This window comes from Pseudochaenichthys georgianus, chromosome 5, assembly GCF_902827115.2.
Source record: "Pseudochaenichthys georgianus chromosome 5, fPseGeo1.2, whole genome shotgun sequence".
Classification (NCBI taxonomy): Eukaryota; Metazoa; Chordata; class Actinopteri; order Perciformes; family Channichthyidae; genus Pseudochaenichthys; species Pseudochaenichthys georgianus.
In genome coordinates, this window is record NC_047507.1 from 45,452,591 (window position 1) to 45,479,781 (window position 27,191).

The window sequence follows — 27,191 nt, forward strand, 5'->3', positions numbered from 1 at the left end:
TTTTTTGTTTTGTTTTTTGGCTACAACCCTTTTACCAAACTCAGGGACTCCCCAATGGAGCATCATAATTTGAAGGACCATATCGATGGCTTCTGTCGATAAAGGTTTAGGCAGGGCGGACACCACAGTGGTGAGTTGGAATGTAAGGGGATTGAATCACCCGGTTAAGCGAAGCAAGGTGTTTTCTCATCTAAACAAATTAAAAACTGAAATAGAATATTTACAGGAAACTCATTTATTAAATAAAGACCAGCTAATGCTTAAAAGAGCAGGATTTACACAGGTTTTCCACTTCGATTTTAATAGCAAGAGCAGGGGGGTAGCTATTCTCCTGCACAGAGATGTGCAGTTTGAAGAGTTAAAATCCATAAGGGACAAAAATGGTTGTTACATAATTATTCAAGGTAAACTGTTCAATAAGCCAGTAGTGCTTGCGAATGTGTATGCCCCAAATTGGGATGACGTTGATTTCTTCAGGAATATTTTTTCACTGTTGCCAGGCCTAGACTCGCATGAATTAATATTAGGGGGGGACCTAAATTGTGTCCTAGACGCTGTGCTAGATCGTTCTGGCAGTAAGATCACCGCACCTAATAAATCAGCAAACTGCATAAATACATTCCTTCAAGCCTATGGAGTGATTGACCCCTGGAGATTGAAATACCCGACTTACCCAAGTTCTCTTGTTTCTCCCCAGTACACCAAACCTACTCTAGAATTGATTGTTTTTTAATAGACCAAAAATGATTACCCATAACTACACAGGTGGAATACAACAGTATAGACATATCAGACCATTGCCCAGTACTTTTGAAGCTCCGGTTTCCGGAAAATATACTCCGCCAATGCGTATGGCGCCTTAATACTAGGCTGATTGCGGAAAAAAACGTTGTTGACTTTATAAACACACAAATAGATTTCTTTCTCGAAACCAATGAGTCCCCAGAGATAAGTTATTTCACACTATGGGAAACCATGAAAGCATATGTAAGGGGGCAAGTGATATCTTATAACGCTGGTGAAACTAAAAGGAAATTCAAATGAGCTACAGAATTGATATATAGGATTAAAGTGATTGACCGATTACATTCAGTATAGCCTTCGGAGAATCTTTACAAGGAGAGAATTTCGCTTCAGACAGAATTTGATTCTCTGTCCAATGCGACGCTGTAGATCTTCACTTAAAATCACGCTTTAATTTCTACAAACATGGGGAGCGTGACCGATCCATATTTTCGGTTATGGCATGGGAGAGGGATTAGGTATGTTAAAGATCTTTTTAGCCTGTTAAGCCCGAGAGACCCCGGTAATGGGGGCCTCCTGTAATATCTTGCAGAAAACAGTGTTTGAGGGCATGTTCATTTAATAAACTATGAATGTTTTATATCCATGTAACGGAAAGAAACTCATCTAACTGATCATTTAAAAAACAAACAAAAAAAAAACCCCACAATGCTAACGCTGAGCCTCTGAATTAGCAACGAGCGAAAAATGCTAACAGATGACTGCACCGAAATTCACTCACAAAACCTTATTATTTATCTTTGCTGCACATCTCAACCCATCGTTTCACATCGTGAGGGGACACATAATCGATGGGTACCCTCATTATCACTCAATTATACAAATTATCGGAGAAAATGACAAGAACAGACATCAAAACATATGGAGCTAGTTAGCTAAAAACGGCAAAATGGTTCACCTGTGTCGTTGTCTGGTCAAAAGTGGTCTTCAATGGCATTAAAACGATAACAACGATGCTGAGGTTAATCCATAGGTTAATCAAATGTGTCTGTGTCCCTTTGAATGATTTCTGATAATCCATGAGCAATAAATCTGCTTTTCGGTTTTGAGATGTCAGACCTAGAGACAGCTTCACTCTGGAGCAAAACTGTGTGCACGAAGACGCCATCTTTTTTTTAACATGAGTGTGTGCGGGACGATTTCCCTTCGATTATATTGGCTCTAACGGTCAGAAATAGATGTCACATGTCAACATCGAAGAAGGGGGGCCAGAGATATGGAAAATCCACCCAAATGGCCCCAGAAGAGGTTTTGCTAAATGTGTCCTAAAAGGTTGAATATCACTTGTTTTGCATCAATCTTGATACAGGGTACTTATTCTATGTTGTACTTTGGATTCCTAAAGCTTTTAGTCTCCTAACCCATCATCCAAGGTTAGTTTTCACTATAGGTACAAAATATCTTTTGGACAGACACTATAATTTACAGTTTTTTACCATGTTCAATCTTTAAAATAAAAAACATCTATATTGATTCTGACTTTTCTACATCCAACTCACAGGTTTATCATTACTTTGAGAAAAAAGATTATTAATTTAACCCTTTTAGAAGGGAAGATATGGTCATTTGTTCTGGGAATGTCATTTTCGAGCCTGAGACCTGAAAAACAGGCTCAGGGCTAAACTGGTTAAAAATTGACACTTTATTTATTTGTAGCAGTTAAAGAAGGTTTTCAATATCGCACAGTCATGTTTCTTCAGATATTTGCAGATACGTAGTTATGTCAGGACCCACTTCTCTCTTGCAGCCCCACAGAGTACCTGGATTGATGACTGTTTAAATATGGATCCCTGTGACAGGGGTCTGGTGTCTGTATTATATGACAATATTCAGAGGGTCGCCGCTCCGTCGCTTAATCACTTAATGAAGCAATGGGAGGAAGAGCTGGGAATAACTATATCAGATACTATTTGGCAGGCAGCAATTTGGTTTGTCCACGCATCCTCAATGTGCATTAGACATGGGCTGCTACAATTTAAGGTTTTGCATAGTTTACATCTATCTGCAAGTAAACTGGCCAGATTTTACCCAGGTCTAGACCCAACCTGCATCAGGTGCAGTCGGGACCCGGTCAGCCTAAGTCACATGTTTTGGCTCCGTCCAAAACTGGCCCCTTTTTGGACTGGTATATTTAAAACCTTGTGTGTGTAACACGGCGGTGGATGCTAACCCATTGACGGCATTATTTGGCGTGGTCCCACAGGAGACACGAATAACAACTGATCAGGCTGAGGCTGTGGCATTCTCTACCCTACTTGCTAGGCGTCTGATACTCTTTAGTTGGAAGAAGGCTGCACCGCCGTCTCACACGCGTTGGGTAGAGGAAGTCATGTCCCATCTTAAACTTGAACAGCTAAAGCACACTACCCGGGGCTCTATCGCAAAGCACTATAAGGTCTGGCAACCATTTCTGTCTTACTTTGAGAACGAATTCTCTAACATTGAAATAACATAGCCAACCCCCCCACCCCACACATTGTTTTTTATTCATTTATGTTTTCATTTTTACTTTTGGTTATTTAACCATGTAGTTTTTTATTTCATAATTGATGAGTTTGTAGCCTTTATTTAACCAGGTGAAAGCCCCTTGAGATCAAACGATCTCTTTTTCAAGGGTGACCTGCACAACAATGTGTACGTTTACTTTCTATATACATATTTTGTATCTCCTCTGGATGTCAATTGATATTTTGTATACTTTCTGTGTGTGCTGTATTTTTGAATGTTGAGTGCTGCTGTTTGTTATATGTGGAAAATCAATACAAATATTTGAATAATAATAAAAGGTTTGTGATTAATTGCAAAAACTGTAACATATTTTAGAGGTTATGTTATTGTTCTTTTTTTTGTCCTTCTCCCAGTTAGATACGTTCAAAGCTTTGATGCCTTCCTCCTCTCTTTGCTTCTTATCACCATGCAGGGTGGGAAGGGGAGCGGGAAGGCGCGGGCGCAGAGTGAGCGGACGGTGTTTCAGTATCATTACACCCAGTGGCCCGACATGGGGGTCCCGGAGTACACCCTGCCCATCCTCACTTTTGTCCGCAGGTCCTCCGCTGCACAGCTGCCTGACATGGGACCCATGCTGGTCCACTGCAGGTACTGATTTACATCCCACCACTCATCCATCTTTCACCAGAGTTATTTACTGTTGATCCCTATTCATAGTGTGTGCGGTCATTTTGACTATTTTATTTTGTTGTTGTACACTTTAATTTAAGGTCTTTTGGATTATTGTGAACAGAGGCATCAATGTCATCCTTGATTTACTTTGAATAAAGCACTTTTTGTAGGGCCTCAAGGCAGAGATATTACAAATGAACCGAACCTGCTTTGCTTTTGCAACGACTGCATATCCAAACAGCTTTATTGAACCTGCTGTCACAGTTTCAAGCTTGTATTAGGGCATTTGATAGTAAGGTAGGTGGGGAAGTTGCTGGTAATTGTCCGCTGACTGTGGCCCCGGGGGATTCAGTATGAAGCGCTCTGCTATCGTCTGTGAGCGTCGATAATAACGTGTCACACTGCCTCGCGCTGTGGCTGCAGACACACCACTCATTATTACCATTTGTACTGGCAAATACACACACACATCATTCCGCTCAGGCAAAAACAGAACACATACACACACTCACGTTCACTCTGTTGCTCTGGAGGAAACAGGAAGCCCTGAATCTGAGAGTAGTCTGTGTTCATCACATGCCTTCATTTATGATATCGCAGGGAAAATAAAACATTTACTTCCAGTAGCATAGCAAATTCGAAAGAGCATGCAGAACAAAATAGGTATGGTGATTTTTAAGTCACGGTTATGTCTGCGGACAAATGACAGCATCCTGAAACATTCACAGTCTGACGTGACAGGATAATTACACCATGAAGACTGGGAGCCACTGGGCACGCCTATATCTGGACTTCCAATCATTTGTGTTTTGTTTTGCTCAATAGCTATTTGGGAAATATATATTTTATAAGTTTCTATTTTTCAATTGTTTTGTTTCATTTAAAGGTGTTTATCTTTGATGTAGAGCCTTACATAATAACATCAGTGAATTAAATGTGTAATGAGAATATAAATATGCCATGTCTTTGGCCTGGTTTGTGCTGCAGTGCTGGAGTGGGTCGGACCGGGACCTACATGGTGCTGGACAGCATGCTGCGGCAGATCAGAGACAAGAGCACAGTGAATGTTCTTGGCTTCCTCAAACACATTCGTACCCAGCGCAACTACCTAGTCCAGACTGAGGTGTGTATGAGCAATGTGTGCTAGTGCTGCTTTACCTGAGATAAGGCTAACAGGGTTCTGCTGGCCCGGTACCCCATGCTTCATCCATCCTTCCTGTTTAATACAGGCCTAATTATGGTAACCAAGAGTTTCACATGTTTGTTCTCAAGTGGACATTAAGGTGTGATGAATACATGCCAGAGGATCATGTTTAGAATGTATTCAGTGGTTAACATCAATGTACATACCCGATACATGGAAACGTTACACCCTGCAAAAGTTATCTTTGTAAAAACTCACCAGACCGATTCATTAGACCGGCCATGCGAGGACCAACATGGAGTCACCTGGAAGGCATGAAGGCACTGGCACACATGCAGGAAATTACTATTGGCCATCTTTGACGGACTGTTTAGGCGCACACACACGACTTTGTTTGACCAAATCATTGTAAACACATTGTTAATATAAGTTTAACTGACTCCTCTTGCATCTTTCAGGAGGGTGTATGTTTGGAATGCATGTGTGGTTGGTTAGGCTGATACATACGTTTGCACAGGAAAGAGAGTTCATTTCTTCGTTGTTGAACATTCATGTCTTAAGAAAATCCCCTAAAGGCCTGTAACTCATACTTGCTATTGGAATGCAAACGTATGGTTCGGCATGTCAAACAGACGAGCCTCTAAAGGTATTTGTCTCACCGTTTGGCTGATCCAGGAGCAGTACATCTTCATCCACGATGCCTTGATGGAAGCCATTCTGGGGAAGGAGACAGAGGTGGCAGCGAGCCAGCTTCACAGCTACTTCCACAACATCAGGACACCAGGGAGGAGCGGGCGCACACATCTGGAGAGACAGTTTAAGGTGATTTCAAACTCTCATTCAGCATTCGCCTCGTTAATGTAACTGCTGCTGAGTAAGGTGCATTACCTGCTAACTATTATCTTACCAACTTATTAGCCTACTATGGGGTGTCAAGACGCTTAAAGGTCCCATGTCATGCTTTTCCGGCTATTACCCGTCCCCTTGTGTGTTATGAAGGTTTGTCTGCATGTAAACGGTCTGCAGAGTCACAAACCCTCAAAGTACACCCTGTAGCGAGTACAACTCTGGAAAGTGGAGCCTCGCAGATGGGGGTGCACCCACACCCCCCCCTTCCTGCGTCCATTCGCGATGTCTCACTGTCTCGCAGATCCCACGCAGCAAGCAGGAAATGAACCCAGCTCACACGGTCCGCTCCTCTCAGCAGCGAGCCACGCAACGTCCCCCCAACACGGCCCCCAGACCCCACGCAGCATTCTCATCTGTTTGTCATTACTGGTGTCATTTCCTGGTTGCTAACAAACGCCATTGTAAAACATAATCACTGATAACGCTGTAACGGTGGTGGACTCATCAGAACAGAGTGGGTGAGCTGACCAATCAGAGCACACTGGGCTCACAGGGAGGGGGGGGGGCAGGAGCTCCAACAACCCGTTTAGGACTAGGGCCCTTTCTTACTTCTCTTATTTTTTATTTCCTCGCTCCTCGGTCTCGGTCTCACCGGAAGTTGATTTGTCTGCGCCATCTTGAGTAGCGTCCCATGGCTCTTATTTCTGCCGGAGGACCGAGGATCGAGGAACGATAATGGAGGAGCGATAATCGAGGAACCACCAGACCATCCTTTGATGAAATCCTCAGACACTCGCCCCGCCCCCTTACTGTGTATCGCTCACTGATTGGACGATGCAGTGCATGCACTGATCTGTTGCTTCTTGACATGAGAGCAGTTTCCCAGCGGAGTGAAGAAAACACATGAAACTCACGAGAGTCACTCCTCAGTTTATACCGTGTTTTGTTTCAATTCATGTTTCATTCAGTTACAAATATGTGATATATCTGAACAACAACGTGGTCAACAATCATTTTATTCATTTATTGGAAACATTTTCATGATCGCTTTTTTCGTTTTACATTTTCATTTATTCTCATTTCCAATCAGTCATTAAGTGATATTAAAATGTTAATGTGCTACAAACAAAGTGTCCAATGAATGTTAACCTAACTGGGTTTTGATAGATAATATATCTCTTTTTCTTCTCTCAATTATTTTATTTATTTTGTGCACTCTAATCAATATTAATCCAACTAATGTTCGTTTATACATTTTAAGAATGGCGTTTATCTTTTTTGAGAATGAGTTTTATTTTATTTTATTTATTTGGGTCTACAACAGATGATACCAATATTTGTGTCAGTAAATGTGTACTAACAGAGGCGGGGGTGTGTGTGGAAATAACGGGGACAGAGCTGCTGTCAGACGATCAGCTGTGCAGCACATTGCACAATATAAATCTATTTTAGTAGACCTCAACAATGGAATTATGATCAGTAGAAATGGCCATGTCATGGGACCTTTAATATCAAAGGGTTCATATAATGGGGATTATACTTCTCTCCAGAACAAAGACAGTAGGTTTCCCTGAAATCAGTAAATTCTTAACAATAACATAATAATACAATTATTGAACCCTGAGAGCAGGACAAACTGAAAAGAGTCAAGGGAAGCTTATAAAAGTTAACAGCATTTAATTACACAAATAATGCGGTGATATACAATGAAATTGCAAAATGGAGGCGCTCTCCCCATTCAGCTGGTTGCCTCTCGCGTGTGGTTCTGTCAGCCGAGGTCAGGAAAAAGGGGCCGATCCTTCCTGTGGCTCACGGGATGTCCACTGTAGTCTTCTCTTATTCGACGGGGGCGGGTCCAATGCAATTCCTGCCTTTTTCTGTTGCTAAATTACATCATTCTGGTGTCTGTGGTTATTTAAACATTCCCTGATAAATGTTATTTCACCGTCAATAAATGAGTGCTAATCCCAGTGTGTTTAGGGTACAACATCACATGTCATTTCACCTTCAATTCACGGTTTAAAACGTTAGCCACATGCTAATGCTAACCGGAAATGAAGAATTGTCAGATTAAAAGTGTTAAATTAATAGTTAGTGTAAACTTCCGTTTTTTTCAGAATAAAACTGCTTTAAATTAAAACCCTGTATTTAATTTAAATTACACCATATAAACATTGATTTTAATTTCTTACAATAGCTTTCTTTGTTATGGGAATGCTTCATGCCTCCCTGACAAGGTTAGGATTAAGCCAATGACTTCTTCTGAATGTAGTCATTGTTTGTAGAGCTTTTGTTTTTCTTCTGGTCTTTTTGCTTGTTTCCCAACTGCTTCAGCTAGTTCGGGATTGTTCTGCTCTTAGCTGCTTTCTGTGTTACCTTCAGCTTTTCTTTTGGAACTATTCCATTAGCTTTGGAATAATCGTATGCTAGTATGTTAACTGAGACTGAACCACTAAGACTGAAATGGTTACTGACACAGAGAACAAGGCATATTTCACCACATCCCAGAGTTCTTTAAATGAAATCACTTCCTAACTGTGCGGTGGTCTGTCATTACAATGTTTAAAAGTGTATCTGTTCTTCTTTTGTCTTTTAGTTGGTAACACAGTGTAATGACCGATTCATGGAATGCTTCAACGCTCAGAAGGAGTGCAACAAAGAGAAGAATCGAAATTCCTCTGTGGTGCCATGTAAGTGTTACACTCATGTTAAACAAATACTACATTTGAAGTGAACCAAACCATAAAGACAGATGCAATAAGAGACGAGTCGCATCATTCACTGATCACCATTACACCTTCTGCATTAAAGAAGATCATTTTATTATTGAATTGTATTTATGTGCTGTTTCATAGAGATATATCGTTTTTATCGTCGTCATCCATGTTAAGTTATGTTAGCTGTCTATGATTTGCGCTTCATGCTATATGGTATTTTCAGGAAAAGCTTATTTGTCCTAACTCTTTGCTAACAGCTCATCTTCACATTTAACATAAACCACTATAGCTAACCATGACTAACACTTGTTGTATTAATTCCTGTACTTTAACAATACTGTAAATCATACCAATTACACAATCGATCTCATTTAAAAAAGTTTTTGTTCTATTTTGAATGCCCTTATAAATGTTGTTGCGATCAGTTTTAAAACAACATTAAAACAACTCCGTGTTCAGCATAGTTAACGCATTTCCATACTAGCCTTTCAAACTGTAGCTGAATATGGCCCCTCTGATATGTACACGCCGTCTGCTCTCATTATCATTACTCAGCTGCTGTGTGTGATCTGCAGCTGTTTCACACACTCTAACCCTTCTCTCAATCACCAGTCAAGCATTACCAAGAACTGTTTACTCCCAACCATCAGCATTAGGATGAATGAATGCACACATACTGTCCTCTCAGCGTGATTGCTCTGTTCTAACACACTGCTAAATGGCTCCCCCCCCCCTCCCTCTCTCTCGGTGTATCTGTGAGCAGCGGAACGAGCAAGGGTCGGCCTGGCACCTCTGCCCGGCACTAAAGGCACTGACTACATTAACGCCTCCTACATCATGGTGAGCACTTTCCCTTCTCCTGTCAATCATTGCTCCTCCAGTGTCTCCTCCATGCTTTACGGAGCAGTCTCTATTGTGTTTCCAACCCAGTAGAGAACCACGACTATCATCGACGCAGCGTCAGAGCGTCAGCCTTGGAGTTTTCATCCCACGAAGTATGAATGTGACAGTTACAGGCGCTTCATCGAGCAGCTTTTTCAGACTATATTGATAAACATAGCACTTTAATATAAAAATAAGAATTCACCATAGATTTAAGAAGAATAAAGCAGCAAACCAAATGTAGCCAGTATTTGAGTATATGTACTTTGTTACTTTCCAACACTGTTAACAAATATTCCATTTGCCCAAGACCGCTGTAACGATTTCACCATGGCCTATATCCACTTTTCTATCGTGGCGTGGTGGAGTGTAAACTGGCTTGGAAAAATGATAGAGGTCACACGGTCACAGGTCACACACGGTCACAGGTCACACGGTCACACACGGTCACAGGTCACAGGTCACACACGGTCACAGGTCACATGGTCACACACGGTCACAGGTCACAGGTCACACACGGTCACAGGTCATCAGGTCAACACTCACTCATTCAGAATCACTGTCTGTGATTTTGTAATCGTGATGTACACATTTTCTCGCTGCTCATGTTGACATTGGCTTAACAGGAATATGGAGATTTAACTAAATCAGATTTCAGAAACCTTTAGCAGGGTTCTCCAGAAGTCTTGCAAAAGACAGATTTAGAAAATAATGTTCGACATCAAGCAGCAGAGCCAGGGACATGCTGACTCTTACACTGAGTTATTACACACATCCATACACCGATTTCACATCAACAACTTATGTTCAAGTCTTGGTTCTCTAGTAACCATGGAGACCACTACTGCCCTGTAATACAAGCGTTCTATTAAAATGTTGAAGTCTTAAGCCTGTCCGAGATAACCCAGATGATAACCCAGCAATTTTCTCAAAGTTAATGAAAAACTAGAATACATTCATTATGTATGGGAAATGACTTGTTCACTGACCTTGGTGTGTCAAACTGTGGAGTGCCCTTCAAAGCATAACTAAGAAGTTGGGAGCAACCGATGACCTGAGTCTGTAAAGCAGGTAGTTTGCCATGTGGTGATTATTATGTCTTTGTTGTCAGCTGTCGTCACTGCCGTCACTTCCTGTAGAGTCTATTTCACTGCTCAGTAGTGCAGTCATTTTCTATCAAAGGCAGGCAGTGGTGCAAAAAGTACTCAGATGTTGTCCTTAAGTAAAAGTAGCGAACAGATTTTATAAGTATAAAAAAGCATCAGCATCCAAATATACTTAATTACCCAAATTAAAAGTACTTCTAATGCGTAATGGCGGTATAAACTGAGAATACTCGGGTAAAGTAAACGTGCCTCAAAAATGTACTTAGGTACCGTACTGGAGTACATGTACTTTTATTATCCATCAATGAAGGCAGGGCTACATTACACCCAGATCAGATTGAACCCCCCCAGCTGTGGTTGGTCCTTTAGGGGTGACCACCCCCAGCCGCAGGGGGCTGTCAGCTGATCAGCTGTGTGACTGATGTTAACGTTATGTGTTGATTCTGTTTAAAGCAGAACCTAAAACCAAATAAATGTAGTTTAACTTTGACAACCTGTCTTTCTTACAGGGTTACTACAGAAGCAATGAGTTCATCATTACCCAGCATCCTCTGCCTCATACCACGAAAGACTTCTGGAGAATGATCTGGGACCACAACGCACAAATTATTGTTATGCTGCCTGCCAACCAGGGACTGGTAGGACACACACACACACACACACACACACACACACACACACACACACACACACACACACACACACACACACACACACACACACACACACACACACACACACACACACACACACACACACACACACACACACACACACACACACACACACACACACACCACAAAGTCTCTCACATACCTCCAAATGTAAACATTAATGTACACAAAGTAGAAATGCCAGTCCAAATGCTTTGCCCCACGACTAACCTTTATGTATTCAATAAGCACATACATACTGCAGTAATCCGTCCCCTGTGACAATGTTTTGCGTGCAGTGAATACATAAAGGCGGTCCCTGTGCTCTTCGACAGGCAGAGGATGAGTTTGTGTACTGGCCCAGTCGGGAGGAGGCCATGAACTGTGAGGCATTCACTGTCACCCTCATCAGTAAAGACCGACTCTGTCTGTCCAACGAGGAGCAGATCAACATCCACGACTTCATCCTGGAGGCTACACAGGTAACTGTGTGTGTGTGTGTGTGTGTGTGTGTGTGTGTGTGTGTGTGTGTGTGTGTGTGTGTCCGAGCGGCTGCACATACTGTACAGACAGAACAGTATGAGAACAAAACACATGCATAGGGTAGAACAGAAGAATGGTTTCGTGCACACAGCATTACTCATGTGCTGCACCGTGGTGTTAATGTAGAATGTAATCATGTGTGCACAGAGAGTGCATCAGCTTGAACTGAAGCCTCCTTAACGTCCTTTCTGTTTACTGAACACTAGTGTAAAGGAACCTTTGGATCACAAGCAGAACCCTGGAGAGCTGAGCTCATGTCAGACACCGAGGATGTACGGCTGGAGAATGGAGAAAGACATTTGTTGCAGCAACAACGTGATACAGCTCCTGCCAAACCGATCCTGGAGATCTTTCCCCCAGTCCCAATATTTAGCTAGTTCAAAGAAAAATATATAATTATGATATAACAAAGCGAGGTGAAACTAGTCTGACCCTCTGAAAAAACCCATTCGTATTTAACACAGAGCTACACCTTTCGTTTATACCTACAAGTTTAGATCATCATGGGGTCTCAGGTTATTTCTACTTCATTTAGAATCACTTGACTTCTCAAGCAACACTTTGATTGGCACACATAGATATTAGCACGCTGGTCAGCATTTTCACATTTACAGAAATTGTGATTCCTTTTAAATAAATGAAATTAATTGAATAGGTTTCTATTTTGAAAAGGTAAAACTATATACGAGGGGTAGCCAACCAGTCAGAGGTTAAGAGCCAACATGTTGACTATGTTACGGCAAAGAGTAACACACAGTCACAGATGCTTGTGCACCCCCCCTTCACTCTTTTGTAAAACTTCACACACACACACACACACACACACACACACACACACACACACACACACACACAGACCCTCCCCACACAGAGAGACACACCTAGCTCTGCTTGCATTCCGTTGTGGCCACTCGAAGCAAATCTCTCACATGTGTGTCAGTCAGAACAGATCGATGCTTGGATTTCACGTGTTTCAGGGTAGAACACAGACTCACAGACGTATGTTGACCCAAACATTGAAAGTAGCTTGAGCACAGCCCGTTTGACATTGGGGTATTTTCCGATTGGCACAGTTTTCCAGAACTCAAGGGTCCCTTCCCTCAGAACAGGTTTCAGTCGGTCATCCTCTGAAAGTTCGATCATCTCCAACTCGGCCACCGCCTCGTCCTTGACCAGCGGGGCTTTCAAACAGTCCGTCTCAGCATTAAAAGGATCGACGAGGAACGTAATCTGTGGTCTTTTCACATGTAGATCATGGAACCGGGTCGCAAAGTTTTCCTGCAGGGTTTCAACCAATGTTGCATAACGGGCTGTCTGCTTTTTCCGGGTGGCACCGGTGGCTTGTGCGCTTGCTTTTAGCAGAGAGGGGAAATGCGCTAATTCTCCCTTTTGAAGATGTGTCTTAAACAGTTTCAGTTTGTTAACAAACGCAAATACACTTTGCACTAGGTCAGGCAGCATATTTAACTTTCCCTGCAGATCCAGGTTCAGTCTGTCAAGACGACACAGCATGTCGACCAAAAAGGCCAGATCCATAATCCACTTGGGGTCTGAGAGCTCCGGATAATCCTTGTCCTTCTGTTCCATGAACAGTTTCACAGCATCCAACAGCTCAAAGAAGCGAGGCAGCACTTTGCCTTTAGAAAGCCACCTCACAGTGCAGCGGCAGGTCTCCTGGAAGCCCTTGGTCGAGTTCAGCGATGAGATTCTTAAATTGCCTGTGGTTAAGAGCATGCGTGCGGATGTAGTTTACGATTTCCATCACAGGCTTCATGACGTTGTCTAAACTCAGTGATTTGGACACAAGTTGCTCCCGGAATGATGCAGTGGAAATTCCAAAAGTCGGGAAATGTGCTTTGCACAGCCCCACAAGCCTGTTCACAGATCCGACCATAGATGGCGCTCCATCCGTGGCTATTGCAGTGAGTTTCTGCTTGGGCACATTTGCTCCCACAAACACATTTATCATTGTTTCTTTTACATCGATGCCACGGGTTCTGTATCACAATATCAAGGAGTTATTCTTTTACAACACAATCCTTTGAGACCGATCGTGCAAATATTGCCAGCTGAGGTTCGTCTTGTACAGAGGCGCGGGAAGGTATTTTGAGTGGGGGTGCTGAGGTGCTGGACTCCAGTGAACACTATTACGGGCACTATAGAGCACATACAAAAGCACTCCCCACACGCAAACACACAGTACACCCGCGACTGTTACAATGAAGGCTCGATAATCAGCTCACGGCATATAGGCAGGGGTAAAGTGCTATTTTTTACGAGTGGGGAGCGGACCTCACCTCCTCTAGGGGGGTCAGGGGGGATGCTCCCCCGGGAAGATTTTTTTTAAATAGTGAAGTCAAAAGCATCAATCTGGTGCACTTTGAGAGCAACATTAAGAGATCTATGGATACATCTCTCAACACCCAGATGAAACACAACTGTAAACAGATGTTCTTTTTCTTTATGGATATTTTACAAATCACTCCCCTTCCAAATTGTATTCTTGTTTTATTGCCATATAGTATTTCATAACTGTTTTTCCTTTATTCTCTTATTTTTTTATAACGATAATGATCATATGAAGGTGTGCCGCGGAGATATCTTTTGAATAATTTGTGACCAAACCGTTTGAGACCCACTGAGATAACTTAGACTAAAGTTAACTATCTAAACACTCGGAGAGTCCTTTAGCTCACCTGAGCCTCTCAGTCTGAGAGGAGAGCTCTCCTCCAGCTTGTTGTGGAACCAACAGCAACAGCTCCGTATGTCCGTTAGTGCAGCTAGCTAACCAGATGCTAACAACACAGTCCCTGCTGCTGGCACCGGTCTCTCTCTCTCTCTCTCTCTCTCTCTCTCTCTCTCTCTCTCTCTCTCTCTCTCTCTCTCTCTCTCTCTCTCTCTCTCTCTCTCTCTCTCTCTCTCTGTCCCATATTCTGCGTTCAACAGTGCGGCGGGACAGTTGGACGTTTGATACCGCTTGTTTCAGTTTTTGGTTTTCTGGAAACAAGATTTCAACCACGTTACTGAGGCATTTTTGAACAAACTCCCCTTCATTGTGCTTCTTTTTAGCTCGTGCTATGTTCCAAGCAACTTGATAAGATAAGCGTTACGGTCTCCGAGTGCTTCGTTATTTTTTTGAAAAACTGTGTCTGCTTTTCTGCCTGACCTTTCAAGGTGTTTATCTTCTGCTTGCGAAGTAAGCATGGTCGATGCTAGCATGGAGTGAGGTGAAATGGCGCTTATTAGAAGTATTCGTTGTTCTCGCGTCCCAGGAGAGTAGCTTAAAATAAGGAGACCAATGGAGTCTCTCAAAAGGTTCAAATGGGTTACTTTAATTATAGTGCGGTAATGGAACAAACAGAAGGTGGTTCGAGAGAGCTGCTGCAGCTGCCGTCTCGCAGTCGCGGCCGTGGAAAGAGAGCCAACAAAGCTCCGTCACCTAACTATGGCCCAATCCCAAATCACCCCCTACACCCTACACACTCATAAAGTGATGTTCCAAAGCAACGAGTGTGGAGCGGTGTGGAGGGGGAGTGGGCTAGCAGGGAGTCTGCATCGGTGCTGACTTGAGACCGGTCTCAATGCTGTGTGTGTCCGTCAGGAAACACGCTGTTTACAAGTAGTTCCAGCAAACATCCACTGATAAACTGTGATGTTAACGACCTCATGATGACCTCATATGTTTTAACTTAGGATCAAACCTGTGTTTATCAATCAATGATCAATCAATCAATGTTTATTTATATAGCCTAGAAAAAGGTAAATGTGTGCATTTTATTATAAAGTTGTGTATATTTACAGACTGTTGCAAAAACTAAGAAGCTTATGAACATCAGGTTTCAAACTAAAAGAGTTTTACAAAAAAGTAACACAATGAAAGATGTTTGGAGTTTTATTTGAGTTATTCATTTACATTTTTTGTCAAAGAGATGCTGATTTGAAACCGTTGTTACATACAGTTACGGCACTTCCTGTTTCTGCGGAGAGAGGGGAGGCCGTCCCAAAGCTTGCTGCTGTGTTTATACCCTTAACCCTTAATGGAGGGAACTTCATTCAGCTGCGAGTGTGGCTACAGACGGAGTTCACTCCGTCACGGAGGGGTAGGGTCGAGGGGGTGATTTGGGATGGCCTGAATATCTCATCATTTGGCTCCTCCTCTTCAATGTGGTGATGCAGGGGGACCTCCCACCTCGATCCGATATCGCGTAAAACAGAGGATTTAGACCAGGGGTGCCCAACCTTTTTTGAACCGAGAGCTACTTTTAAAGTTGCCAGTCTGCCGAGATCTACCAGTCCAAATAGAGAGGCGTAGCCTACTGCCAGGTAAATACACACTTCTACTTGTATAAAACTGACCTTTAAATACTTCATAAAATACTGCAGATCCTTTATCTTACCTCTTTCTAATCTACACACATACAAGTATTTAACTGAAGTTACACAACAGTGTTGTTGATACAGAGTTGGCTTGCAATTGCGTTCGATAAATAAATATGAACTCTCCCACTCTACTAAAAACGTCCTATGTTCGTCTTCATATTTTCGCTTAGCTGTGCATTTCTTTCCTGACATTTTAGGATCAAACTCAGTTCATGGTCAGATAGTGTTTAATTAACCAATCACCTCAAAGGTGATTGGTTCACTGCATCGCAGGTATTATTGTGATTGGCTCTTGGGCCACATCAAAATTAGAGTCGACACGCTATCATCCTCTCAGACTGACACCTGACACCACACATACACACGTAGGGAAAGCCGGGACGAAAGTAATGGAGCGATTTTATCCGAGCCCAAACAACTTTGACCGACCAAATTACGTCAGAATGATCAGCATTCAATACTTAACAGACCTACTAAATATAAGGTTTAACTGTCAGGAGTCCGTGTCTCTCCCCCACACTCACACATATAGAGTTCGATATGAACTGAAGAGCTGCATGAAACTGGGGCAAAGAGCCGCATGCGGCTCGAGAGCCGCGGGTTGGCCACCCCTGCTATATATTATCTTATTATCACACCAACATTGTAGCCAATTTCTAACTTCAAATTACAGAATGCACTCTGTATAATATAATTTCTCTTTCTCTGTATAATATAATTTCTCATGACTGATTAATGGACTGGAACCAAACTCAGATACTGGGACCCTCATGCCCCTTTTCCACCAAACCGGATCCGGTTCAAGATCTGTTCTTTTGCTTTTTTGGTGCTGAATCGGTTATTTTCTGTAGCACCACTTGTGTTTCCACCGCTCAGAACCCGACTGGTGCTGCCGCTGCTGCATCATGACATCACCGTTTATGTCGGTTTACGTTTGTCCCAAACACCGCTCACAACATCAACAATGAGGGACTGCGTCGGGTCGATGATCGTGTTTCTTTTAATCATACGAAGCCAGAATAAATGAAATAACTACTTCTCAACCCTTGTACTTTCCTCCAGAGTGCCGTGGTTCAGTGTTTATTAATGTGGTTCAGCGGCATTTACCGACCGCTGCAGTGCTGCTCGTCCACATGGCATGGCAGAGTTTATTCTCCCGTTAACTCACGGCAGGGTCAGCTGGAAAGTATTCACTTTCTGACTGTCAAACAAGCAGCTGATATCCCCCCCCCATAAGTGAATGTGTTACAGTATGAATTGACGCTGTTTGGCATCACAACGCTGTTATAAAAGTTTCTCTGGTATAAATTGGGTGATGTTAGCATAGCAACCGAAGCTAATCTACTATGACTACTTGTTGCTATCCTATTGTGGCATAAGCCGTTTTCTACAGGCACATTTTACCGGCGTATTTTTCAAAACAAAACACCAGGAAAACGTCTGCCTCTCTCCACAATGATCAATAACAGCGAACGGGTGGTCAAAGTAAGGTACAAATAAACAGAATCACACTAAGCGTGGTTAGTGTTGTGTTTTTTTAATAAGTGTGTGGTCGCGTTCTAGTCACTTTGCTCAGCGCTACTACTTGTTACTTTCATTTGCTGTACTCGCCATGAACTGTTATTGCTCAAGTTGATCTCACCCCCTGCCTCCAACATATGCGTGAAGTATTGGTTCCTGGTTCTTGCCGGGCAGTCGAGTGGGGCCAGCTAAGAACCGGTTTTCGGTGCTAACGGCTCCGCTGCGGTGGAAACAGGAAGAACCAGCCATTTTTATTGTATTACACGTTCGTAATAAATCAAATCAAATGTGTCTTTGAAGAGGTAAATCAGGCTGTAGCCAGGAACCGGCTCTGGAACCAGTTTGGTGGAAAAGGGGCATCAGACACCTTCCTAAAGTACTAATAAACCCCCAAAAAGCAAACATGTATCTATGAATTATTGGTTTTCAGTTTTCACAAAACTTTGAGAAACACAGAAGATCTCCCTTACATTGTTGGTCAAAGCTTGTGTAACATAATGAGTTGTACATCCATAGGTTGAGTCTAAATGTGTCTCTCTCTCTTGCTGTTTTTCTGTCTATTCATTAGGATGACTATGTTTTAGAAGTTCGTCACTTTCAGTGTCCCAAGTGGCCGAAGCCGGACGCCCCCCTCAGCAGCACCTTTGAGCTCATCAACGTCATTAAAGAGGAGGCGTCGACCCGCGACGGGCCCACCATCGTCCATGATGAGTGAGTCATACATTTCTATTCTGTCTGTCTGAAAGTTTAGGACAAGGGGAGAATAACACTGAGTGACATGTTGGCAGGTGCTCTAGAAAGTATTGGGTTTCTAAACCCAGATGTCATTTCAGGCATGATGTTGACAGAGAATGATAACTGTATCTTTGCTGACAGATTTAAAATACATCACTGCAGGAGTTATTTACTGCTCCCATATTATTTAATGACATTTGAATTGTAGATCATGCTGTTGTTGTTAACCCCAATATTAATGACATCTCTGGTTGGCACTCCCAAGTGTATTTCTTTTGTGAACAAAGATGATGATGTGAATGATGTGGATAAAAGCATAATGGTCCCCAGGCACACAGAGACTTCGTCAGCCTGACTGTCCTGCAGGTTTAGTTAGGACACATGTTGTTTCACTTCGAAACATCCAGTGACAACCCTCCAACCCCCAGACTCCCAACACAGGTACCCCAAGACACTTCCCAATTAAACGTAATGATAGTGTCTTTAGTATTGACACACATTAGTGTGCATGAAGGACACTCTTATCCAGCAGCTCTGCTCATGTTTATTCATTAGAATAATGAAGACTGCTAGTCACATCCTCAAGAAGTGACTAATTGAGCACTTCATCTGGTTGCCACGGTGCAGCCAGCTTGCAGATTGTCAGTTAGAGGCGCGTCCTAATTGTCTGCAGCTCATTACTCAGCCAGGCATGGTTGTTAGCAGCTCTCTGCTGCGCTCCTGACAGGGCTGCTAATGGAAGGGAGACCCTTTACATTGTGAAGGAAACCCGGCGTGCCCCCAGGGCAGGGGTCGGCAACCCGCGGCTCTTTAAGCCCTCTACTCTGGCTCCCTTGAGCTTAGACACAAATAAGAAGCAAATCAAATAAAAGTATTTGTAGGACTATTTATATGGTTGAAAATGTTTCGTATCTTGTATTTTGAGGTGATACTGTGACACATAAATAAAAAACAAAACGGTTTTAATTAGATCAACTAAAATATGCGTCACATCCTGCTACGGTCCCGCACCAGCACCTTTTCTTGCAAGTGAATAACCTGACCTCCGGCTCGATCAGCGAACTATGGATACATCAGAGAAAATAAACAAAGGAACACAGAGGGTTAATTCTGCGTGGACAGAGTTATCTGCTTTCACAGCAAACGATGCTACGCTATGTGGAGAGAAGTTGTCAACGGTGCTGCAGCCTTTACGTATTGGAGGAACAACAAGGGAGAGGAAGACAGCTGACGATCTTCAGTCATCATTCAATCAGTTAACTCTTTTCAGGGTGCAGCTATATGTTTTATTTATTTCAAAGTGGGCCCATTTTAATTATATAAATGTTCTTCAAATGTGCAGAGGACTCCCCAAGTGCTGTGTTATTTATTTTAAAGTAGGCCTGTGTATTTTTGTTATTCTCCTTATAAGAGTTCTTTGCTTAACTGGTTAATTTTTAGAGGTAGTTTTCTATCATGTAATAAATAATAAATGCAAAGAAACTGTAGTTTGTGTCTATTATGTAACAATATATACAACTTTATAAGCTATCCAGCTATCAAATATGTTTTACAGCTTCAGACAAAAACAATGTGTGGAAAAGGGGGCAAAATGGCTCTTTTTGTCAAAGAGGTTGTCGAGCCCCAGGGAGACACATTCTCTGTCGTGCTCAGGTGGATTATCTCGCTAATAAAGGTCTAATGTCACAGCTGACAGGCCTGATCTGTGAGGGGCTTCACTCCCTGGCTGAGCTGCTTTCAAGGACATCTCATCTTCAAGTTTATAAAGAGAGTTCAAAGTAATTAAATGACAACGGTCATTATCTGGAATTGGCTTGTCGTCTATACAAAACTTGAAACGTTATGGTATACTTCCTATCTATAAATGGACTCATGGAATATGGACTTTTTGCATTTTAATTTACCCTCCTAGGAATATGTCAGCTGTACACAGATGAAACATTGCAAGGATTTTAAAGGTCCCATGTCATGCTTTTCCGGTTCTTACCCGTCCCCTTGTGTGTTATGAAGGTTGTTCTGCATGTAAACGGTCTGCAGAGTCAAAACCCTCAAAGTACACCCTGTAGCGAGTAAAACTCTAACACAGAAAATACCTCCCCAAAACGCCTCGTTGGAGATACGTCATTGTCCATTGTTTACTTCCTGGGTATTGTGACGTAGGAATGGCCAGTAGCCGCGCCCAGAGCTATGACGCCATACGGTCATATGTACCAAATGGACCAATCCGCGGAGCCGTTACATTAAGCCCCCGCTGATTGGTCCAAATTGACCAATCCACGGACTTCCACACACACACACTCAGTGCAGGCAGCTCTGCTGATCTCTCCTCCCTGGCTGCAGGCTGATAACAGACAGTTGGGATCGCCAATGTGAGTTTGGAACATTGCACATTATAAATCTATTCTCTATTCTCAACAATGGAATTATGATCAGTGGAAATGGCCATGACACGGGACCTTTAAACACGATAAGCTCAGGACAGTGGCGCCTCCAGAAATGTTTCATAAGGGTTGCCAAATGAGGCCACTGAAAATCTTGGGGTGGCACATAGCCACGGGAAGTCATTTTACTTAAGGTGGTACGGCGAACCGAGCGGAGCGACAGGTCGTTCTGTGATTCTCCAGATTCGAGGGGGTGCGGCTATGCACCAAAACCAACAATTTAATTGTTGTAAAAGTATAGACTCGATGAAAACAATGGCAAAGAGAATCACCTACTGATATACTTTGGTTTCTTATTTTACATTATCAGATACTATTCATCTGAAGTGTATATAATATGGATAGTTAACATTTAACTTCAAACAACATTTAAAAGAACCTTGTTTTGTGTTATGTATACATGTGTTGGGTGATTTATGAATAAGTACTCCCACAGCTCCTTTTTATTAACAACGGACATATACGACTTACCTTCTAGAAGTCTGGTGGATTTGTGTCAACTCCAGTCCAGTCAGTAGAAAGAAACGTTTTGCTGCAACCTGCTGCTGTCTGTGCACGCGAATCTCAGAGTGGTGCGCGCGAGTATCAGAGTGTTACCATGGTAGCAGTGGGAGAGGGAGGGACTGCAGTATGAGCATTGGAAGCTCAAATCAAGCGACTCGCTGGCTGTGTATTTGTTGTTAAATATCAGATAAACTACTACCATACGTGACTGGCGAGGGGGTGTGTGTGGTGGGGGGGCCAACAAATATATCAGGGTGGCCATGGCCCCCCCTTCCTGCTGGCGCCACTGGCTCATGAACAAATATAAAGACATATATGACGTTTTTTATTACAGACTTAGTATAGGACATGTTCTTTATCATATTAAGGAGCTGCATGCTAACGCTGGTTTGTGTTCCTCAGGGTGGGAGCAGCGTCAGCCGGCACGCTGTGCGCCCTCACCACTCTGTCCCAGCAGCTGGAGAGCGAGGGGGGCGCCGACGTCTACCAGGTGGCCAAGATGATCAACCTCATGAGGCCCGGAGTCTTCACAGACATTGTGAGTCTGAAATACCTAATTGTAAATTCTTAGGAAATTAAACATTTCCTAAGAGATTAGTAATTATAAACTATTGAAATGATCAATGATGGTGGAACCCAGAAAATAACAGCATAGTCTATTAAAAGAGATGTTGGTGCACATCATAAACAACTTGATTTAGGAATCCAAAGGTGACAGGCCCCACCCCCATGCATCATTAATTCACATTTTAATAATAATTATAATTAACTTAAACCAGAACAAACTCAAATCTATCGCTTTACCAGGCGAAGCCCAGACTGTTCCTTTACAATCCCCTTATGGGATAATGCATATTGTTCCAAATAATTGTAAGTACATCATTTAAGTGAAAACAAATATATGTGTGACAAGCTGGACAGCATGAGCATGAAACTGAGCAAAGTTTCCATACTGGCAGATCTGAGCGGTTGATGGTCTTTTAAATCCACTTTGTGCTGAGAAGGAGAAAACAGGATCTCTGACAGACAGAATCAAGGCTAAGGGCCGCTTTACATTCTCATGAAGCAAACCTCCAGCTGCAGTATGACTACAGGATGTGGCTAATTGTATTTCCTGTCCTCCTCCCCAACAGGACCAATACCAGTACCTATACAAAGCTCTGCTCAGCCTCGACAGCACCAAGGAAAACAGCCTGTGTACTCTGGACAGGGACATTAATGGGACCTTGGGGTCCATGTCGGACCAGTCTTACCAGGCAGAGAGCATGGAGTCACTGGTCTGAGAGCGGCCCTTTGGGGGCCCGAAGCTTAGTTGACCTGGGTGGTCTCTTGTGGGTCCCTGAGCCCACAATGGAGGCACTTATCTTTGTAAAATGTCAAGGAACTATTGTGAGCAAGACTTTTTGAGGCCTTTTTGCCAGACTCTTGGTTAAAATGAATAACCTGATTACTTTTTTACACTGATACAAAGTTTTTGATATTTATTTTTTTTGCCATTTTATGTCTTAATGTTCTCCTATGAAGGGTTTGCGCCCCAGTTTTTGAGTTTCACCACAGCGTCGTTAGGCAACGGGAAACACTTTTTCTGTCTTTTCTTGTTTGCACTATATAATGTCAGTGTTACTGCCTATACTAAAGCTGACTCACTTGGCTTTTCTCCACTCGAGCTCTGATTTTTTTTTACATTCCATTGCTTTGGCCCGTATCAAATCAACTGCTTCTGTGAAGGACATTGTTCTGCCGGTTGGTTTAAAGTCCGCGGACGGAGGAAGGCACAGACTGTCCGCCTCAGTGGCACAACGCTCAGCGTGACCTCCTCCGCCCTCCTTATCCACTCGACTCATATCACCATTTATTTACCACAAGAGTCAAGATCTTGGAACCTCCGACCACAGACAAGTCGCGCTTGTTTTTAAAAGTTGCTTTGCTCTTCACCGTTTGTTTTCTTTGCCTAGTTTTCTTCTCACTTTCCCTTTTATTGTCCAGTCACACTCGTGTTAATCAACCTAAGGTGGTGTAACTGCTACTGTGAAATGTTATTATCATTTCTTTCTTCATATTATGCTTTTTAATATATGGAAATACTGTATGTATACATATATAAATATATCCTTAACATAATAACTTGGTGATTTTTGTACATGTCCTTTGTGGCCTCCCACCTCAGGCAAGTTGATTTCCACCTCGTCTGATAGTGTACCACTCGGTTCTCCCAGCTGATCACAGCCCTCTGGAAGCGGACTCTCTCGGTCCTCTACCTTCTTGTATGCTGCTCTCTCATCGGAACTCAAACACATAGAACATACATTATTTCACATTTGGAACAGATAATGCAATGATTCCCATCTCTTTGAAAATAATTTCTATTTTCATCAATTCATTCTGACAGACAAGCACGGATTGAGACCACAGAGACCCTCGGTTCCTCACATGTTCCTGTGTTTAGTTGTACAGGGTTGAATCAGTTTGATGTGCAGGGGACAGGAGACTTGAAAACAAGCTCTCTGCAACAAACAGGTTAGGTTTAAAGGTCCTTACACACCAAGCCGATTTTCGGCGTCGATAGATTTGACTGAAGTGTCACCACTGCAGATTTAGGTGATTTAATTGTTTTAATCTTTACATTTGATTTGCACTCAGGACATCTGAACGGACATTCTTCTGCTTTAAAGGTTCTATGTGATAACCACACAAGACAGAAACCTCCGGCCACACATTTGAATAGATATTCCTTAATTCACAAATTGGAAGCCTTTAGCCAGTGTTCAGACTACCATAACTATTTTTGTGAATTATTTTCTGATCAATCACCATCAGCTGCTACATTTAGGGTTATTAAGAGCTGAAGCAACATGCTTTTAGATTCCACTTGTCTAATCTTGACTTCAATTAAATTCATTTGAACTTCTCATATTCCATCCACACGGCCTGTAACAGCTTTATTTTCACTTATTATATTTGATAGGGACAATGCAAATCAACAACTAATGCTATTGTGTCTTAAATCAAGTTAGTACAAATAGAATACATTACATATTCTAACATTGAAGTTTTGCATTTCAAAAATAATAATGATATAAGCAGCTGACTAAGACTTCTTATTCACCATCTGGCATGACAAACTCTTGCCCTTTTTATTACCCAGCCATATAGACACAAACAAAAGCTTGAGTTGTCTTAACTCACACATTTCTTATCAACAGTACTTAGACAAGATAATCCACCATGTGATTAAAACCCAGGAATTTGTATTCGATTGCCATTGCATACAGACCTGAGAGGATCATTTTCTATGTATCACAAACTGGAAATCCAGTGCTCACCAACAATGTGTTATTTAAGTAAGTAACTAGCCAAACCTGCATTTAAAGAATACAGAATAGGTGAAGGTCCGTTTCATATCCGTGCTCGCTGGCAGAGGTGTGATCACCCGCTCCAACCTCCAAAGCCTTGTGTACATAGTTTCCGTTCCTCACTCCCTTTTCTCCAGAGATATATTTTTTTGTGGCCTACAATAAATGTGTTCTGATCAAGCTGCAGTAACTCCTTACATGCACACTTACACTCATATTTCCACTCAGTTCCACATTTCTTTGACAAGAGGATGTTCGAATTTAGCCGCTGATATTCTGTACCGTCCATGGCGTGAAATTAACACTTGTGGCTTTGCATTCCAAGTGAAAATGTTAGTGTTTTTTTCACACAGCACAAAACAGATGTGTCAAATGTGAGGGGGGGAAATGTATTTTGATTCAAAGAAAAACTTTTACCAAAGACATGACTCCTTCCCGTGCAGAAAAAGAGGTTTAGCAATCTTCTCTCCTTCTGCCGACTTCTCTCTCCTGACTGAATGCTCGCTTCACCTTCTTACACCTCACACTATATCTGTATCAGTGTCCTGATGAAAATATGCTTCATAGTCTCACTTCAATATCTGTTTGCTTTAAATTCAGCATCATAGTCATGTAGTTACGGTTACACAACTGTTTGGGGTATAGAGATATTTATTTTCCTGTTTCTTTTGCAGTGTTACCTCCTTTTGAAATGGGGGCTATATGAGCAAAACTCACTGTCTTCTTTATTTGTAAGTACACACACTGCCTATCAAAAGTGTTCAGTCATACCAGAAAGTGGCACAGCAACATTCATTTGCAAATCCTTGAAAAGCTACCATGAGCTAATGTCAGTGTTGAGCTAACTTTTAATATGCTAGCTAGCCAATAGCAGTGCTACTGCTGGACAGAAATAGAAGCTAGCAATATTTGGCAGTTGTGATCAGGACAATAATATAAAGTGTTTAAATCAAGCAAATACTATCCACGCCCGACTGATTTGACACCATGGTTTGTCAGAGAAGTGTGAATCAAAATGGATGTTCTATCACAGCAAATATGATATTGGCCCTTCATTTTGAACTCCTTGAATCTCCAATACCTCAAAGTTAAGCACTGTGGACAGATTAGGTCATTGCTTAACAGCATGTATGAGCATGTCGAATGTGCTGATCAAGTAAAATGAACATATTTAAAATATGTTGCTGTTGTAAATGATGGTGTGACCGGACCTTAAGATGGTTATTCAGTTTCCCATTCACCACAAATTAAACATGTTAAATAGTGCCACAAGCGCACAGAAAGCTGCGCTGTCATAATAAATGTACAAATATTTTGTTGACTCCATAACTCATATTCTCTCTGGAGACTATGTTTGTATTTCATCACATTTTAAATTATGTCATTCAAACTTTCTGTATTTCTCTTTTGTCTATGATTATTTTATTTCTTTTACCATTTATTGATGTAACATTCCCTGACAAGGCTCTTTACTTTCCACTGGAGCCACTCATAGCATCGCTGTTTATGGTGAGTCGAGTGGAAGCCAGGTGTCTGTGCGTCCAGCTTGTGGTCGTCATGACATGCCAGTTTTATATTCACGCCCTTCATTAATGTCGGGGCACTGTATTATTATGATGTTATGCCCTTTGATTTTGTTTTTAGTTATTTTCCTCTGGATAATATTCTCACCATTGGCCCCGTTTTGGAAAGTTCCTTCCTCTTTTGTAACAAGAAATAAGACTATGGATTTAATTATGGATTGTTTTTGTTCCTTTGGAAGCTATATCAAAGCATTCTATTATAATGTTATTTAATATGTAAATGGAATTGCTATACTTACAATAAAATATGGGTTTTAATGTAATTTTCTGAGATCAGTTGTGTGGTAATATTTGTTCTTTTTTGTGTTTTAGTATTTTCTATAGGCGGTTTACTGTTGTTGAACACACCATTTTAAATCATTCATTTAAACTTTTTAAAAGGGTGGAGGACCTGATTCCAATTTTTAAAAAAAATAATTCATAGTTCTGAAGGTACAGATGCAGGAATTATAAAATGGATAGTTGTGCTCTTTGATTATGACTGGCTGAGACGATTAATAAAATACTCTTCAAACACGTAGCTGCTATTATTAGCAGCAGCAACCCATAACAAAAAAGGAAGATAAATGACAAAAGCTAGGTCTTTCCCATGTTCCAGTCACAGCATACCTTTCCTCACCTCCTCTCCTCGTGTTTTAATCTCAAACTGCCAGTAATAGCTAATGGCGTTCATTGGGCAACATCTTTTCTCAGAGCTTTCTTTTTAGTTCCATTCATTAAATATGACATGAACCACAAACAAACATCAGCTGTTTGTTTGGAAATTTAGAGTGGAAGTGCCATTACTTTGCATAGCGTTGCCAGCTTTACTTGCCTTTGAATCCGTTTTAAGCTTTTTAATGAACTGTAGTTAAGT

At 41.9% G+C, this 27,191-nt stretch overlaps 1 protein-coding gene across 1 annotated transcript in view; it reads left to right on the forward strand.

Moving 5' to 3' along the window:
- The window catches only part of LOC117446707 (receptor-type tyrosine-protein phosphatase gamma-like), a 673,776-nt gene extending 647,264 nt beyond the window's left edge, over positions 1-26,512 (forward strand). The window contains 10 exon segments of the mRNA XM_034083054.1: positions 3,725-3,900; positions 4,912-5,047; positions 5,744-5,890; positions 8,514-8,607; positions 9,398-9,474; positions 11,132-11,260; positions 11,611-11,757; positions 18,288-18,430; positions 21,802-21,937; positions 22,533-26,512. Of these exon segments, the coding sequence (XP_033938945.1) occupies positions 3,725-3,900; positions 4,912-5,047; positions 5,744-5,890; positions 8,514-8,607; positions 9,398-9,474; positions 11,132-11,260; positions 11,611-11,757; positions 18,288-18,430; positions 21,802-21,937; positions 22,533-22,682 (1,335 nt within the window). The 3' untranslated portion in view covers positions 22,683-26,512.
- Positions 26,513-27,191: the final 679 nt, after the last annotated feature.